Source organism: Ambystoma mexicanum, chromosome 12, assembly GCF_040938575.1.
Source record: "Ambystoma mexicanum isolate Mex_15411 chromosome 12, UKY_AmexF1_1, whole genome shotgun sequence".
Lineage (NCBI taxonomy): Eukaryota > Metazoa > Chordata > Amphibia > Caudata > Ambystomatidae > Ambystoma > Ambystoma mexicanum.
Window position 1 is genome coordinate 856,490,652 of NC_090936.1, and position 17,762 is coordinate 856,508,413.

General features: G+C 47.0%; 1 protein-coding gene across 1 annotated transcript in view; it reads left to right on the forward strand.

Moving 5' to 3' along the window:
- TMTC3 (transmembrane O-mannosyltransferase targeting cadherins 3) overlaps window positions 1-17,762 on the forward strand; it is a 1,032,559-nt gene that overhangs the window by 477,671 nt on the left and 537,126 nt on the right. Inside the window, exon 7 of the mRNA XM_069629335.1 lies at window positions 1,180-1,432. Within this exon, the coding sequence (XP_069485436.1) occupies window positions 1,180-1,432 (253 nt within the window). The remainder of the gene's footprint in view (window positions 1-1,179; window positions 1,433-17,762) is intronic.

A 17,762-nucleotide genomic window follows, 5' to 3' on the forward strand; every position in this document is an offset into this window, starting at 1 on the left:
CCAGTGCACCCACGCACCTTAAGACTCTCTCTCTCTCTCTCTCTCTCTCTCTCTCTCTCTCTCTCTCTCTCTCTCTCTCAACTGATTTAAACTACGGTTCCCCAGGGCATTCAACCGACCAGCGCTTTGAGATCATACCAATGACACATAAGGCGCTATATAAATGCAAAGTAACATAACATTACATTGGAGGATATTGCTCATGAGAATGTAACAAGAGAAAGCTGTGTTCCCCAGGTGTTGAGCTACCAGCTTTGATGAGGAACTGTGTCCTAGACAGTGGAATTATCATTAATCTTTAAACATTTACCTTTGAGGTTAATTTAGAACACTTCTAAACTGCATTTATTTGTTTGATTTCAGAATATTGGCTTACTGCTACCTATATTGAAACCAGCTTCTTTTGAAAGGTTAACAGATATCACGTTTTTGTGTCCAGTAAATTATCCTGGCCTTACGTCAGATTGTCTACAAGATATTCTGTTCGTTTTTATGGGCAATTAGTTTATTTGACATGCTCTTGTTCACATTCATCTCATTTATTCGAATTTGCTTGAGATTTTGAGGCTAAAATAGACAACACTGCAATGGAGGTACCCAGTAGTCAGTCAAGTGGTTTTATTAACTGGGGGTTCGTAGGCTCTGCCTGCAGACTGTGCTCGACTCTGCAGTGGCTCCTCTGAGCATTTTTCGGTTTGGACAAAGACATTCACACATGGTTGAGTACAGCAATGTTAGGCAAGAGAATGGGTCCCAGCCACATCTTAAGGTGTCAATCTTGACATTCAGCTGAATCTTGGCTAAGTTAGCAGTCTAGCATTCCAGACTAAACCTGTAGTTAGTTATACTGTTTAGGTAATGCAGGGAAATTGGGCAATGCAGAGGTTGCTTAAAATCAGCCAGCCCTGTAACTTTGTTAAACTGATTAAAAACTTGTGGCAACATTATTGTGATATGTAACTGTTCCATAATAGGGACAATAATGGCTGTCATGCTAGACATCTATCCCTCTACATCTCAGTGGAGAACTCGTTTTGTGTGATATTTTTTATTTGCACTTTCAAGCATTGACTTTTGAATTGATAAAATATTCATTATTCACAGTTTTTAGTAGAACCTTTGTAGAATGAACACAGTATATCTCAACATTCTGTGCTACAATAACTGTTGTTTGTTTAGGTTTGATAACCCAGCTGCTGTCAGCCCAACTCCTGCAAGGCAGCTGACGTTCAACTACCTCCTTCCTGTTAATGCTTGGCTTCTCCTGAATCCCTCAGCCTTGTGCTGTGATTGGACAATGGGGACCATTCCTCTAGTAGAGTCTTTGCTCGACCTCAGAAATCTTGCCACTGTTGCCTTTTTTTCCTGTTTGGGATTATTGGTCATCTTCAGCATCTGGTATCCTGGAGATTCCTCAAAAACTGTACTAATGGTAAGATTTACTTTCACTTTATTTACCAAAGATTGCATTGTGCTTCATTTCCAAACCTGTTTTGTATTATTGCTTTTATGTCCTGCCATAGCATGGTTACTAGGGCCACCCTTACCTTATATGAAACATTGAAATGTGGTGATTTCTAAATTGAAGCATAGTCAAGAATTGGAGTTCAAAACTATAATTTGAGTAAATTGTCAGATGGTGTGAGACTCTAATCTCTGTCTGCTGGTTAGCCACAGTTCTTTGATTTCCATTCACTCCATGTCCGGGCTATCTCCTCCCCCGCCAAGTCTCAATGTTTCTTCTGTGTTTCTGTTCGTTTTCTCTCAGATGGCAATATGAACTTTGTCTTCAGTATTCCTCATTTCATTCTCTTTATCAAATGCATGTCAGAGAACCACAAGGTTGCAACCCGTGGGAGAGTGGCTGAGGGAAGAGATGGAAAGGTCAGCGTACAGCTGGCATTGGAGGCAGGGAGCAAGATGACTTCCGTCTCTGAAGAATTAAGCCTGGCATAGAATAGAGCCATCAAAAGGCAGTAAGGCATTTGGTCATGCGTTCAGAGATTGCAGGAGCGGAGAAGAAAATCTGTGAGTAGTCAGCGAAGAGGTGATAGTCAAAGCCAATGGAGGAACTGAGTTTGAAAAAGAGTAGGAGGTATAGAGGGTAAAGAGAAGTGGGCCCAGGACTAATGCTTGAGGGGGGCCCACGGTAAGCGTTTGGAAGGAGGTGAGGGAGTCTCATGAGATGGAGATAGATTTGTCAGAGAGGGGACACTCTGTCGAATATGGTGTACTTGAAGCCAAGGCGAGAAATGGTTTGAATGAAGGAGGGATGATCCACAGTGTCAAAGGCATGTAAAAGCTCTAGAAGAATGACAATGGAGAGGCAAGTGGTGTGCAGTGGTAAGAGAATTGACCACATGGATGAACACAGTTTTAGTGCAGGGTTTGATCCAGAAACCAGATTGGAGTCAGCAAGTGAGTGATTTCTCTGGATAGGTGTCTGTGATTGAACAATCCCCCTCTCCCTGATTTTAGGATGGTAGGGAGGAGAGACATACATCTCTGTAGAATAAGGGGGTGTTGGTGTTAACAATTGGTTTCTTTAGGAGAGTAAGTCTGGCTTGTTTTGTAACAGGCTGGGAAATATACCAGTTGCGTGAGAGAGGATAGCAGCATTGAAAGATGCAAGTTCCTTAACAATTTGTGATGCGAACCAAAGGATGGGTAAGAGGAGGGGAGAATGAGGCAGACGGTAGGAGAGATTGATTGAACAGTGGTCAAGGTGTCTGTATTTTGGTGATTTCAGTGGAGAAAGAGGAGTCAGTAATCCGGAGAAAGAGTAAATGAAGGTGTTCTGACTTGGGAAACGCATGGTCTGGAGGGTCCTGGATAGTAGTATGAAAGGGTGTGTTTTGGGAGAGAGAACAAGATTAATGTGATAAGAGCATTTGGTTGGGCTGAGAGCTGTGGTTGTGTGCAATTGGAGTTCTTGTATGCAGTCAGAAGTGGAGTGGATTTTTTTATTGATCATTTGTTTAGGCACTTGTACAACTAGCAAAACAGTTTTAAAGCGCCCATACGGCGCCAGGGTGGGGACGGGAGAGATAGACAATGAATTACAACAGAGATAAATAATTGAAATGATTGTGCAAACTAAAGTGAGACTAACAGGGAAGGGAGATGAATTTACTATTCCTTGTGAGTGTTCAGAACGTGCAAGTGCAGGGGGCATGGGAGGTATGGGATAGGTGCTGTGGTGCTAATGGAGAAGTGCTCTGGTTGAAGTGCTAAGAAGAGAAGAACGTAAGTGCAACCTGTGGGGAGTTTGGGGCGAGCATGTGCAGTAAATAGACTGTGGCTGGGATGAGAGATGTGGGAGAGTCAGGGCCCCGAGGATACATAAGGGCCCTGCACATCAGTCATGCTACTATGATTAGCTAGGAGGAGAGGACGACAGTGGTCAACGTGAGCGGGAGCGGTCAGGAACAGTGCTCCTATTTTTCTCAATTAAGTTTTACTGTTACTATACTTATATTTTAAAAAGAAACCATTCTGGAATGGTTTAGTTTTAAAATAAGTGTAGGAAGTTGATACTTGCACTTTCAGTGCACTACACTGAATGTTTCCTTAAACAGCAGGTGCACATGTTTGGGGATTTGTATTGTGTGTGGGAGGGGGCGTGGTGATGGGGTTTGTGGGGAGTGGGTGCAGGCCAGCAGGGAACATAGTTTCACTACTTCTTTTCGTTCACTTCGACCACTGGAGGAGGAGAAGGAAGAGGTAAAGAGAAAGGTCTTGAGGCTTTTCCGGAAATATAAGGAGGTCCTGCTTAAGACGCAGTGGAGGAGGGAGGCTGTTCCAAAGGAGGGAGCCCGCTGAGGAAAGTGATTGACCACTAGCTCTCTGTTTAGCAAACCGCTTCACACACAGGGAGTTGGTGCCAGAGGAACACAGGAGTCTAGAAGGGGAGTATTTAGTCAGGAAGTGTTGAAAATAGAGTGGGCCCCGGCCCCAGATCGCCTTGTGGATGATACAGAGGGATTTGAATTTAATCCGTGCTGAGACTGGGAGCCAGTGAAGGCTTTGTAGGGCAGGAGAGATGTGGTCTATTGTCTTGAGGCCAAGGATAAGTCTTGCTGCCCTATTCTGAGTTAGCTGGAGAGATTGCACAGTGGACACAGGAAGATCAAGGAGGGGGCTATTGCAATAGTCTAGCCTGGAGAGAACAAGAGAGCGGGTGACATTGAGTCTCTGGGGAAGTTGAGGAAGGGTAGAGTTCCTTTGAGAAGGAAGAGCTGAAAGTGGGGCTTCTTGACAAGGTCCTAAATATGAGGAATGAAGGAAAAGGAGGGATCAAAAATGACTCAGAGATTCCTGGCTAACGAGGAGAGGGAAGCAGGGGAGCCCATGGAGGAAGGCCAGAGTGAATGGAAGAAATAGGGTGCAGGGGACCCAATAGGGAGAATCTGTTTTGCTGGCATTGAGGCAGAGGTCATTAGCAGTGAACCAGGCCAGGATGGGAGAGAGGCAGCCAGGGATGAAGGAAGGTGCAAGGGCATCAGTAGGAGGTTTGAAGAAGAGTTGTGTGTCAGTGTAGCACTGGAATTTGGGGAGAAGGAGGAAATGAGACACGCAAGTAGAGAAAGGTATATGTTAAAGAGCCAGGGTGAGAGAATGGAGCCCTGAGGGACGCCACCGGTGGAGGAGGAAGAAGGGGAGGAGAAAGGGCCCAGAATGGTATTAGAGGAACGGTCAGTAAGGATGGAGGTGAGTCAGTCCAGTGCCCGATCCGAGATACCAAGGGTATCCTGGAGCCTTTTTGAGGATGGAATGGTTCACTGTGTCAAATACTGAAGAGAGATCAAGGAGGATAAGGGGAGTTGGAGTCAAGGGATGCAAGCAGCTCTTAACGGGTGTTCAGAAGAGCAGGTTCCGTGCCTCTGGATGCTCAGAATCCAGACTGGTGGCCGTGTAGACCGCTAACAAGTTAGGCATGAGAGGTAATTTTAGGGAGGGCCAAATTCTCAAGCAATTCCCCAGGAATGGGGTTATGGAAATGGGTCGGTAGTTGGCTGGGCAGGACGGGTCTGCAGAGGTTTTTTTTTTTTAAAAGGACGAGGCACACAAGGGAGTTCTTGAAGGAGGATGGAAAAGACCCAGTAGCAAATAAGTGGTTGCAGAGACCAGCAAGAGCAGGGGCGAGATTAGAGAGGTTGTTCTTGATGGTTTTGGAAGAGCATGGGGAAACCTATTTGGAAGAGACCTTCATGAAGTTGACAACTCTGGTGAACTTAATCAGGGGCTATGGGATCGGAGAAGGAAGGAGGGTGGTAGGTGGTAGGGGGGCAGAGGGAGGAGGGTTGCGTTGGAGGAGTGCATGACAAGGCTGTTCAGTATGTCTTGGGTTTTAGAAATAAAGTGAGAGGCGAGTGAATTGCATAGGGCCTGGGCAGGAGTAGGGGCAGAAGATACTGCAGACGGGGTTGGCAAGTTCCCTGCAGATTTTGAAGAGTTCAGCCATTTTGTTGGAGGCATTGGACATTCGTGCCTGAATGTGGGCTCTTGTCAGAGGGTGCACCAGAGGTTTGCCACTTCGTTTCTGCAGCCCTGCACCTATGTTTTTGGTCTGCAAGGTCGTAGTTTGCCTGTATGCCAGTCGCATAAGGAGCATGTTGTGCTCAGCAGCTGGTTGGTAGGTCAGATCCATGGTTGAAGATGCGGGGGGCAAGGGGTGACCAGGGTAGTGATTATTGAAGGGGCTAGACAGTGCAGAGTTGAATACGGCAAAGGTGAGTTCATTGGAGTGAGCTAGTGAAGGAGAGACCGCTGGGATCAAGAGGATGACTTCATTGAGGCATGGGACAGCAGAGTCTGGTCAGAGATTTGCCTTGAATGCGAGTTTGAAGTTTATTGATGGTTGACTATTGAGTTGTTGCTGATAATGGAGTCAATTTGGAGTTGTTGGGCCTTAGCCATATTGGAGAGGTTGAGGGCCCCTGATGACAGGAAACAGTCTGGGAGTATTTCAAGTAAGAGATCAAGATCAGAGAAGGACATTTTGAGTGTATCTTGTGCACAGTACATGACAAGGATAGTTAAAGGGGTGGGAGTGAGGTTTAATTTGAATATCCTCCAAGGTAATGAAAGTGAAATCAGAGGAAGGCGTGCCATTGGTGTATCCTTGCTGACCATGAAGCCAACACTGCCACCTTTTATGGAGAGAAGAAGGGAGTGAGAGAAAGAGGCAGTGTTGATGTGGAGTGCTGCCAATGTCAGGGGGGAAATCCAGGTTTCGTTGATGGTCTTGATTGAGTTTATTCTTGAGATAGGTTTTTTAACATAGAGATTGGGCTTTCTAGTGACCTATAGTGAGGTCAAAGGGTGGAGGAGGAATAAGTAAACCAGATAAAGTAAAGCAAGTAGGGTAGATTAGGCTGGAGTGGGTGGGATTGGATTAAAAGGAGCAGCCTGAGGGGTGTTTGGTAGGTGAGTGAATAATTAGCATGAGGACATTTGGGGAAGAGGGATGGCTGGAGGCCAGGGGGGGAGAGAACGGAAAAGAACAGTAAGGAGTAGTAGCAGGATTGGTGAGTGCTTGGTAGGCAAGGAGTGATCAGGAAGGTGTAGGGGTGACCACAAAGTTCTAGTCTACTAGGAAATGCAACTTAAGAAATCCGAGTTCTTGACGACGAAGAAATGCAATTTACAAGGTGCAGTTTGTTTATGCATTGGTGGAAATTCACAACAGTAACTGCGCATATTTAGGAAATTGGGCTTGTGCAGTAGTTCTGCATTGATGGGGGAAAATGGATGGAGAGGTTAGTTGGACAGCATTTGCACCTAACAGAGTTGACCAGAACCTGCCCATGTCTGTGTAGCTCTTAACTGTGGCAGCCAGGTTGTGGAATGCCTTTGAACACGGATTTAATGGATACACAAGGTTTAGAAGGTCCATTGAGGGAGCTGCAGGCTTCCAAAATGGCTGCTCGGGGACAAAAGCCATGCAAAATGGTGGTACAAGTGCAGGGTATCTTCTTCAGCTGACTTCCATCTCCACCACGGCATGAGCAGGCGGTGCTGACTGCAGGCTTTTGGTTTGACACTCAATTAGAAACTTTGTCATCATGTTCCAAAGCCTTTTAGTGTCTTTTCAAATGTTACTTGCTGAAACTTTGAGACAATCACTTTCTCTAACAGCTCTAGGAAATTGTCCGTAAGTGCTAGAATCTAGTTTTTTAAACTTTAAATCACTTTCTCAAACGTCTTTTGCAAGATTTGCCTTGGATGCTATCTTTCTGCCAAGCAGACCTCTCCTTGGTTCTCACTTTCCACAATGGTGGGAGTCCACGATCCTCTTGACAGTCTCTAATTTTCTTAACTCCTTCAGTCTCTTGACCTACTCTCTCATGTACAAGGAAAGCCCCTGGAGGCCCTGTGTGGTCTCTGCATCTGGCACTCTTGTCTGCTTCTTGCCCTCAACCCCTCTTTGTGGCAACCCGTTCTTCTTCCGACCAGGTGATGTTAATCTTGTCCTCAATACTTCTCATTCGTTCCATGTCTGAAATCCACTGCCTCTTCGATGCTCCACAACTTTCTCACCTACTCCTAGATGGCAGCTAAAACGGGACTCCAACCCTCATGTTGCTTTCACTTTGTTACTTTAAGTCAGCAATTGAAGACACTTGTGGTTCCTCAATGTTTTCATTCTCTCAGAGGTCAATTCACCACAGAACATATATTAATAAACCTTGTCCCCATTTGCTTCCATAGTTCAATGGGGAAGCCACACAGAGGGTTGTCATTGTGCTTATTTTGGAAATCCTAACATAGCAAAAATGGCCTCGCAAAATGCTCGCCATCTATTTCTGTAGGTCGGGCAGGAACAGAGCAAAACCTTGCCAGCTTCCTTCCCCAGCCCAGATGTGTGTGCTAGTGTGCACATGCTTGGAATCCAAAAACCCATATGGAGGACCAGCCTGATATAGGCTCAGTCCACAGAGCCTGGCAAAACTAGTCAAGTCAATTTCACACCTGAATTATTTATCTGCTTGCCCACCCACCAAATCCCAGAAAGAAACAGTAATGCTTGTCAGTTGCCCCTTAACAAGGGGAGAAAAAGAATGGGTGCGGGCAGTTGGAGTACTGGAGCAGTGAAGAGACAGAGCTGCAGGTGGATGCGGAGGTGCAGGACGAGAACAGAATAGGTTGGAAGTGGTGAATATCAAGGAGGAAGGAGGAGCACATAAGAGGTTGGGGGAAGTAAGCATCCAGGAGAATGGGAGAGAACTGTCATGATCTCTGCTTCCAAAAGGTCAGGGTTTTCCCAACTCCCTTGGAAGCAGATCCATAACCCAGGTTCCGAGTGCCAACCAGTCCCAATTGGGACCTTTTGGACCCAGTCCTGGCGCCAGTGGCACCAGGCTCATAAATATGCCCAGTCCCAGCGCTGGAAGTGCCGGGCTCATAATGCTTGGGTGGACTTACCTGCAGCAGACCATGCTGCTTACTTGCCTGCCAGTTGAGCCTCTGATCCTCTTCTGTTTGGAACTACTTTTCCTGTTGGGTGGGGCAGGAGCCACTCCCTAGATTCAGAACACTGGAACTCTTCTGGAAAGCAGGAACTCTTTTCTTACCTAGGCGTGGCTGTGGAAGGAGACACCTAAGCACTACAGGAGGCTATTTAAACCACACCCGATGGATGAATCTTGCTTTGCGTTATTCTGCATCCTCTGCAGCAGAACGCTCATCGTGTCTTCTGCATCTGATCCTGGGCTTAAGGAAAAAGGCTTACCATCCTGAATCCAGTCTTCAGCAACACCTATAAAGACAAGAAAGAACAGGTTAGCATTACGGTCTTCAGTGACAGCTCTTCACTTACCTGGTCCATCGGCTGTCACCAACGCCTCGCGCTGCATTCCGGCATCTGAAAGACAAAGGCTTACCTACTCTTCGTGCGCTCCGGAGGTCTTCACACTGCATTCCGGCATCTGAAAGACAAAAGCTTACCAACTCTTCGCACGCTCCGGAGGCCTTCGGCGCTGCATCCCGCATCTGAAAGACAAAACAAGGTGCGTTTAAAGACATTGGGGAACTTTAATACTCACGTGCCATTACTCCTTTCCACATCTAACCCAGTGGGTATTCCGGCACCCTGCAGCCGCTCCGAACTTGTACCTGCAAAATAAAAAGACAGTTAGAGCGCATCGTGAAGCAGGCAACAAGCGCTTACTTACGTGCTTCCAGGCGCTTCTATTCATCACACGGGCTCCATCTTCAACTCACTTCAGCCCGTCATCCGCCATCGCTGGAACCCTGCAAAACGAGAAACATCATTACTAAAGACTTTAAAGACATTAGAGTTACTCGAAACTTACCGTTCGTGCAGTAAACGACGGACAGCAGTCCTCTGAAGTCAAGAGGCCTGCTCCCCTTATCCAGTGAAGAAACTGGTTACAGCACCCTGCCCCGAGGCAGATGGAGAGCACGGCGTTCACTTACCTAAGGTGAGAGCGTTAACCTTTGGGGTTCTACAGGAGAAGAGAAAGGGAAGAAGAGAGAGACATTCAATAACCCAGTTCCTTAATCCCGTATTTTCTATCTGCAGACATCTTACCCTTCAAGTCAGACATACAGTCCACAGAGGTCCAGCCCAAAGAGCCAGCCGTGTGTTGCACATCACCTTTGAAGATACGGTATACGCCCAGTCAAGACCGGCGCCTCTACGGGAATCAGGTGAGCGTTACAAGAACAGAGAAGTTAAAGAGGAAGAGGAAAGAACTAATTAAAATATCAGAGGAGAGGAAGTTGGACAAGTGCCAAGGAGGAAGGAGTGGTAGCTGGAGGAGTAGGGGAGAAGAGGCAGGAATAAATGAAGGAGAATGTTGGGAAGTCCCTTGGAGTTGCAGGGACCATGATGGAGACCAGGCACAAGCCTGTCTATTTCCCGGGAGAAGTAGGAGGAGGAATGACAATGTGGTCATACATTGAGTTAGGTAAGGTGATAGCCAGCTTGAGGTGGCAAGGACAGTGACCGGCACACAGCCACAATTGTTGGGTGGCTCTGTGAGGACGGAAGTAAAACTGGCTTGTGTAGTCTGTCTAAGACCCTGAGATCATGAAGGTGAGCCAAAACCCCACTCATAAAATCAAAGCCCTCCTATCCTGCCTTGTCTCATTGAGGTTTTATGGAACCTACTTATGAAAATCCTCGAGCTCCAGCAAGAGTGCCTAAAATACCTTATGATCCACCCAATCGGTGGTCTAGCAAGAGATGCTCCTCACCTCCCAGGACTTCATCAGAGAAGCTTTGTGCTAAAGACTGAGAGCGACAGTGGCAAGACACCCGGGTAGGCACTATGTGTATCATTGACATTGATGAAAATACTGAAATAACTAATTTAAACACTTGTCTTGCATTTGGATCTGCTCTTCATAAAATAACTCGTCAATGGAGTGGGTCCTTGATTACCAGAAGAACCCTGCTGCCCTCCTTTGAGGGTGGAAAACACTTCTGTGGGTTACCCATGTCTTCCCGATTACAAATCTGATAAGTGTGTGCTTTGCTACTTGGGTCTGTGTTTTCTTCTGTTGGGAAGTAAGGATTATGGAGGATGTAGTCCATGGCACAGGTAGTATTGCTCAGTGGCAACGTGCTAGTCTTGGAAGCAAGATGACTCAAGGCAACACAGGTTTTAATCCCAGGTCCGCGCTTAGAAACCTCTTCTGTATTAAGCGCGTTATAAAAAATTGTTGGTCTGTTGATGTTTTGGGCTGTCTAGCACAGGGACTCAATTTCCAGCCTTCTTCCTGGCTTAAGTGACCTGACTGGGTCTTCTGTATGGTCCATCCTGAAGTGGGAGAATGGAAGACCAGGCTCCCGTCCTTCACCTCTCGCGCTTGGCCTAGAGGGTCACGGCCCAGACACCCGCCGCGAGAAGAGTTTGTCCATTTACCAGACGACCAGGTACCCTGGTACAGGAACATACGGATGTGTCCACCTGCCTGCCCAGCAGCCCGCACTGGCCATGCCGACACCTGCGGCTCGGATCAGCTAGACTAAAAACCACACGTCGTTAGAGATGCCATGACGACCTAGACAACGGGAAGCACATCTGTACAAATATACACACTTAATATTTCCACACCAATCTACACGAAGAACATACTCAGTGCTCTGACGTAGGCGACAGGCATATTCACGGACGTGCATCTTTATTATTTTTACATAGGCTTTCAGAATGCAGAAACGCAAGACGCATCATGAACTCATTTATAACGCTTGCTCACGCTTCTCTTGAAACCCGTTACCACCATGAGAGGTATAATGGAAACACGATACTGGTCATGGAAATATATGCCATTATAACCCAAAAGCACCTATGCACCAAACAGACTACTTAAGCACCAGGCCCGAGTAGGCCTCAAACAAGAGCTCCCGTGGACATTAACAAAGCAAGAGTCAGGTTGCTGATCCTGCAGAAAGAACCCGGTGGAGCAACCAGCCAAGGTCGCAATGTTGCAAACCCACATCCAAGAACAAATCATCAAAGGCACGATGTTGCAACCTCGCACTCCGCGCCTCAACGATAAAGGCACGCCGACAAATTAAACCAGACGCGCAGTAGAAAAAACAATATTAATTGTGCAGAATTCTGCCTCTTTCACGGTCCCTCCCCACGTGACCAAGCCGAACCTGACGAGATGCCAAAACCCAGGAGAGAAAAGGCGTCTGGGTCCCTCACTACGAGACACAGGCCGATACACTAGAAAGGCTCAATGGACATCTGCTACAGTGGGAGCGGTCAGCCTTCCACTTATGAATAAATCCTCACATTGTCTGCACGTACCCATATTGAAACATTGTTGCAAACACAGGTACACCGAGAGCTGGGAACAACGGTGGTCCCAGGCTGGGAAGCTCACGGATGCACCAATCAGAACATGGGGCTCTTATCTCAGACGTCAGTAATACTAGCCAATCCTCAGGAGTCTTCATGTAACAATTCTTATGTATCTAATTGTAGGGACAACCCAGATATACCACCTCACTACACCTTGTCCACTAATATCATTCTCTATATGTGTACTATACTAACCCTACCACTCGAGCAACCAATTAAGAGTGGCGATAGATTTTTTGTTAACTTTCTGAAGTAACGCAAGTAGCGCGTCATAATGCAGTAAAAAGGGCCTGCGAGCCCCACGATTGTGTGTGTGTCAGGACGAACGCGTACGCTCCTTGACCCATCCCTGCCGTTTTGTCTAAATAAACAGCAGAGTCATCTTGCTCCTTGTGTGTGTCTCATACTCTATCTCGTCTGGGATATACGGGAGGAGTTGGGGCCTCCCTGCCCGGAGGTCTGCGGACGGCCCGGCCGACCCCGGCAGAATTTCCCCCCGACAAGTTGGAGGCACTGCTGAGATCTGTTTAAGATCAACTTTTATTTTTAGTTTTTCCAGGCACTCCCGTTGCGAGGAGGCCCGGCGGCGCGGCCCCCTCTGCCGTTGCCCCCTTCTGAGGACTACAGGACCATCGCGGAGCTGCGAGAAGACCGGACAGCGCAATCCGGATATTGGCCCTCGGGAGCCGGTTGAGAAGTATCCCGCCCGCGGTCGGCGAGTGTCCAGACGTGGTCCAGACGAGGGGAGGTGGCGAGCCGCTTGGAGGGGTGCACGCAGTCGAGCGGCCCTGCATCGAGAGAACTTGGTGAGCATGACACGCACAATAAGCAATGCGAAATTGTGAGGGAGGGGGAGGAAGTAAATAAGGGAGGAGGGAGGTATTGTACAGATGTGCGGCGAAGGTTTAACTGAGTGTTGCCAATGGAATGAATGGTAGCGAAACGAGTGCGAGAACAGTCGGCTAACGTTACGCGAAAGAGGGGGGCGGGGCACGAAAACATCACGTGCAGCCGCTCGTAAGACACTGATGGCCTAAATTGCGACTACGTGTGAGGGTGGGTGTGTGTGGTTTCCTACGACTTGACATTTATTGATCAATGAGTAGATGAGGTTTCCTATTGTTCGAGCAAGAAACTCGATAGGTAGATGACGTTTCCCTGTGGGCGGTAGCTAGTTACATAGTTGCCCAAAACGGAAGATAATTGGCTGGTTAAGCCCTCCTGTTGAGGGGCGTATCACACGCGAGGCGACGCAGCGTGCGCAGTCCGGTTATATTATTGATGAGATTACCTTGTTCCAGGAGAGACAGGAAGACAGCTGTAGGGTTAGCGGGGTAGATTGCAAGTGTATTTTGAACTTAAAGAACATAACAAGAATATACCAGTAGCTCGAAGAAATCGGTGACGTCACCAATAGGGTTTTAATAGGATATCGCGTGCATAAGGAACTTTGGGTTGAGAGTGGGGAGGAAGAGAAAGATGATAAGGGAGCAGACACGGAGATAACGGATAGACTAGAGGATCGGAAAAGGAGAAGGGGAAAGGGGCGTGGCTGCGCACGGAGAACGCCGGCCACGGCAAGTGTAAAAGGGGGAGGAGAACGGAGAAACAGGAGGACTGTATAAAATCGTCGTAAGGGGTACGCAGCCGCAGGGGGCTGCGTGCGCTTCGGCCGCAGGGGGCCGTAGGGGAAGGAATATAATATAACATCATATTTATTATTATTGCAAAATCTGTCAAGGGATTGTCGTAAGTCCCCACACTTGCGGGGCAAGGTAAGCAATACGAGGTTGTATATTGTAAACTGCTGGTAAAGAGAAGGGTAACAAGGGGAGGGCCACTATGTCATACGGGAGAGGGTCGGGAGGGTGGGGGAACACCCTCACTACCCCATTACAACACATATGCACCACACTGCCACCACATAGGGAGAAATTAATTAAGTACAGCATAGAGTGGACCCAGGGGACGGACAACAAAATGTTAACACCATGGCCGCCCAATGGCAGTTTCGATCCATATGCCCAACATTCACTACTAAACCATCTGCACAATACATACAAGGGGAAGAAGTTGGCAAACCATGTGGAGGTGTTTAACTTATGGAGGATGTTCCAGGGGTCCCGACCAGGACCAAATGGAATGTTCACTATGGGGGAAACACCGGAAGAAAAGGAGATTAAGAAAGAAGGAACGGATGGGGAAAAGGGGTGCGAAAGCACAAAGAATACGGGGAACGGAGGACAGGGAGGAGAAAAGATTGATAAATCAAACGACATAAAAAAGGAACGGAACAATGAGACACCCATAACACCGGGAGTGAAAACAGAGGGAGGAGGGTTGTACCCTTTGAGAGAATTAGGAGAAATAGAAGGACAGTTCAGGGCGGCTGAAGGATACTCGAACCCGGCATACAGCCCTCCACCATATGTGGCTCATAGGAAGATACCAATGGGGGAAGAAAGGATTGGAGAAGAGCAGACTGTAAAGATAGGAAACGATGAGTGGGTAGCTGCACAGATATTATTGAAATTACGAGGCTCACTAACTGGAGAAGAAAGGGAGGCGGTAGGGAGAACAGACGAGGATAGTGCCAGAGAGAGTGAAATGAGGGGAGAGGAGCTACTATGGCAGAAGGAAGAGATTTTGGAGGAAAAATTAGCAAAACTAAGGGATGAGCAGAATGAATTGATCAAACAACTTGAGAGGGAGGAAAGAGAGAGAGTGAGGAAAAGGAAAGAAGGTAAGAACGAATTGGAAAAATTAAGGGAACGAAATGAGGAGCAAAAGAGAGAAGCTGAAAGGGTAAAAGCAGCAGCAGATAGGGTATCAAGAGTAGTGCTGAGGGAGAAGAAGAAGGAAGAAGAAGAAAAGGAAAAGGAAATGGAAATATGGAGGAGGAGGGTACTATCAGAGACAGCTAAGAAATATGAAGAGGGGAAGGTAATAGAGAGTATAGTAGAAAGAGAAAGGGTGAAATGGGAAAGGAAGAAAGAGGATGAAAGAATATTGGAACAGATGAGCAACGAAGTAATGGAGGAATTGAAAAGAAAAAGGGAGGAAAATAGTAGGGAAATGGAGGAGAGAAGTGAAGGGGGAAGAGAAGGGAGGAGTAGGGAGAGTGAAAGATGGGGAGATGTATATAAAAGTAGAGAGGTAGCAACAACATCAGCACTAGGGGGAACAGTTGGTAACAACGAAAGGGGAGAAAGAGACTTAATAGACTTAAAAACAGTAACAATAAAAGGAAAAAAGGCAGAGTGGGGGGTGCCATTTATGAATGACTTTTGCAGTGAGGAGGAAGAAGGAGTGGAGAAGGATGGAAGAAAGAGTGAAAGGGAAAGCTTAGATAAGCTATACCTCACTAGAACAAACATAGATTCGCCCTGGATGAGTAGAAGATGGGAGGAGCTGGAGAGAAGTAAGGAGGGAGTGAAAAGAATAGGGGAAACACAAACCCATGAAACCACGCCACCCACATCTCCATCACGCCCTCCCACGTCACACCATACATGTTCAACCACCGCACGCTCACTGCACAGAATAAAGCTCGCGCCCTTCATGAACGAAATTACACCTTATGCATGTCGGCTTAGGGACCTCCCTAGTCGCAGGCAAGACAGACAAATAGACATACCCATATTGAACACAGGAAATGACGAAAAAAAGGCAAAGGCAGAAGAGGGAGGTAGGAGCAGAGGTAGTAAGGATGAATTTGAAGTAGTAAAGGAAACGGGGGAAGAGGAGGGGTGTGAAGACTCAATATTATGGAGCGTAAAGGGTGACACAAGACAGAATTTAATGCCACTGTTGGAGAGAGGAGGGGTTAGACCACAGTATGTACCTTGGAAACATACGGATAAAGAAAATATAAAATGTAGGCTCTCATCACTAAGTGGAGGTGCGGGTAAGTGGATATATGAAATGGAAAAACACACCGCAGGACAGAAACTAGCAGTAGGAGATGTGAAGGGCCTGTTAATATCAATATTAGGGGATAGAGCGGATGACATTTGGAAAAGAGCGGGATTCCATGGGGTAACAATAACGAACACATCGCATGATGGGGCACCATTTGCAAACTGTAGACATGCGCTATGGCAGGCACTGAGAGTGCAGTACCCAGACACATCAGACATAGGAGCCATTACTTCCCGTAAGATGGGTGAAAATGAGGACCCTGTTGATTATATCCAGGATATTCAAGAGAAGTGGCGCATGGAAACTAGAGAACAATGGGACAAAACACCAGCCATATTTTATCATATACTAGTACAAGGGCTCCCAGAAGGGGTTCAGAAACAACTAAAGAAAGTAGTGGGGATGGAAGCAAAACCATGGCCAGAAATACAACTGACTATAGTACATCACTGCAGGACATGGCAAGGAAAAATGAAACAAAAGGAAGAGGATAGGAAAACAGAAGAGGCCAAACTAGTACAGAAAAAACTTACTAAATACACAATGGAAGGGGCACTAATAACTACGCCCACACCAATGGCCCAAAGCCCAACGCAAGTAGTGGCTGCACAAGATCCCGCCCAAATAGCGCCTCCACAAGGTGTAATACAGCAAGTGCCGCCTCTGCAATTACACGCACCAAACATGGGAGGAGGGTACCCAATGCAAGGAACTGGGTATTATAGTTATAACAGAGGGAGAGGAGGGTTTATGAGGGGGAGAGGATACGGATATAATACCCAACAACAGGCTGGGGGACTTAGAAATTACTACCCCACAGGGCAACCCGTATACCAGGACAACACAGGGAGCTTCCCATGGCAAAGCAGGGAACCACCCGTGTGTTGGAGCTGCGGACTATTAGGACACATGTCACGTACATGTAGGGTCAGGCCAGGAACACCAGCATGGAATGAACAAGCACAACCTAGGACCTCACAAGAACAGCAGGGCATACAACAACAGCAGATGTCACAAAAAGGGAGTGACCCACAACAACAAACAACACAACAGCCACAAACCTATTCACTGCCACAACAACAAATAACACAGCAACTGCCACCGCCACAACAACAAGTAGCGTTAATACAACCACCACCCCAAACTCAACAAACGCAATTGGGTAGGGTGACGGTGTTGGGACACAACCCTTACACAGGGAATGGCCAATCATTGTACCCACAATAGGTCAGCCCACAGACGGCCTTGGTGTGTCCCATCCTGTCAGTAACACCTAATAGTGCGGAGGAACCACGCATAGAGGTAACGATAGGTGACAAAAAATTATCATTTCTTGTTGACACCGGGGCAACCCGGTCTTGCATAAGGGAAGGTAAATTTAAGATGTCAGGCGAAGCCATGAACACCCAAGGATTTTCTGGGGCTAAAGGGTTGGTTCCATTTACTGATAACGTTCCCTTGTCTATTGGAGATTATGATCTGTCAGTTCCACTTTTGTATTATAGTGCCTCACCAGTAAATATACTGGGGAGAGACATAATGAACAGGTTGAATATGACGATCTCCTTTACAGAGGATGGCATAATTTGCTCTACTCCAGGGATTAACATGCTCGCAGCACGACAGATTTTTCAAGCATACTGTGGACAGACAGCGATTAGGGCGGAGCCAGTAGATGGCGAGCTATTCCAGTATGGCACAGACATGGCATTTGCATGGATGCCAGGGATAGAAGGGAAAATATGGAGGAGGCCAGCAGCCTATCTGTTCCGACCAGAAACACCAGTTAATGAACTGGAAGGGAAGGTGTTTGTAATGGACATTGAGAGCATTATTGCAACAGCTGATTATGTTGCTGTGCACGCCCAAGATAAAGAAGGGAGAGCATGGAGGGCGGTGATAGCACTAGCAGAAGGATGTAGGCTGACCCAGGTGTCAGATGAAGAGCTGTTCTCAGAAGAAAAGGAAGAAGATGAAATGGTGTTCATGATGAGTGTA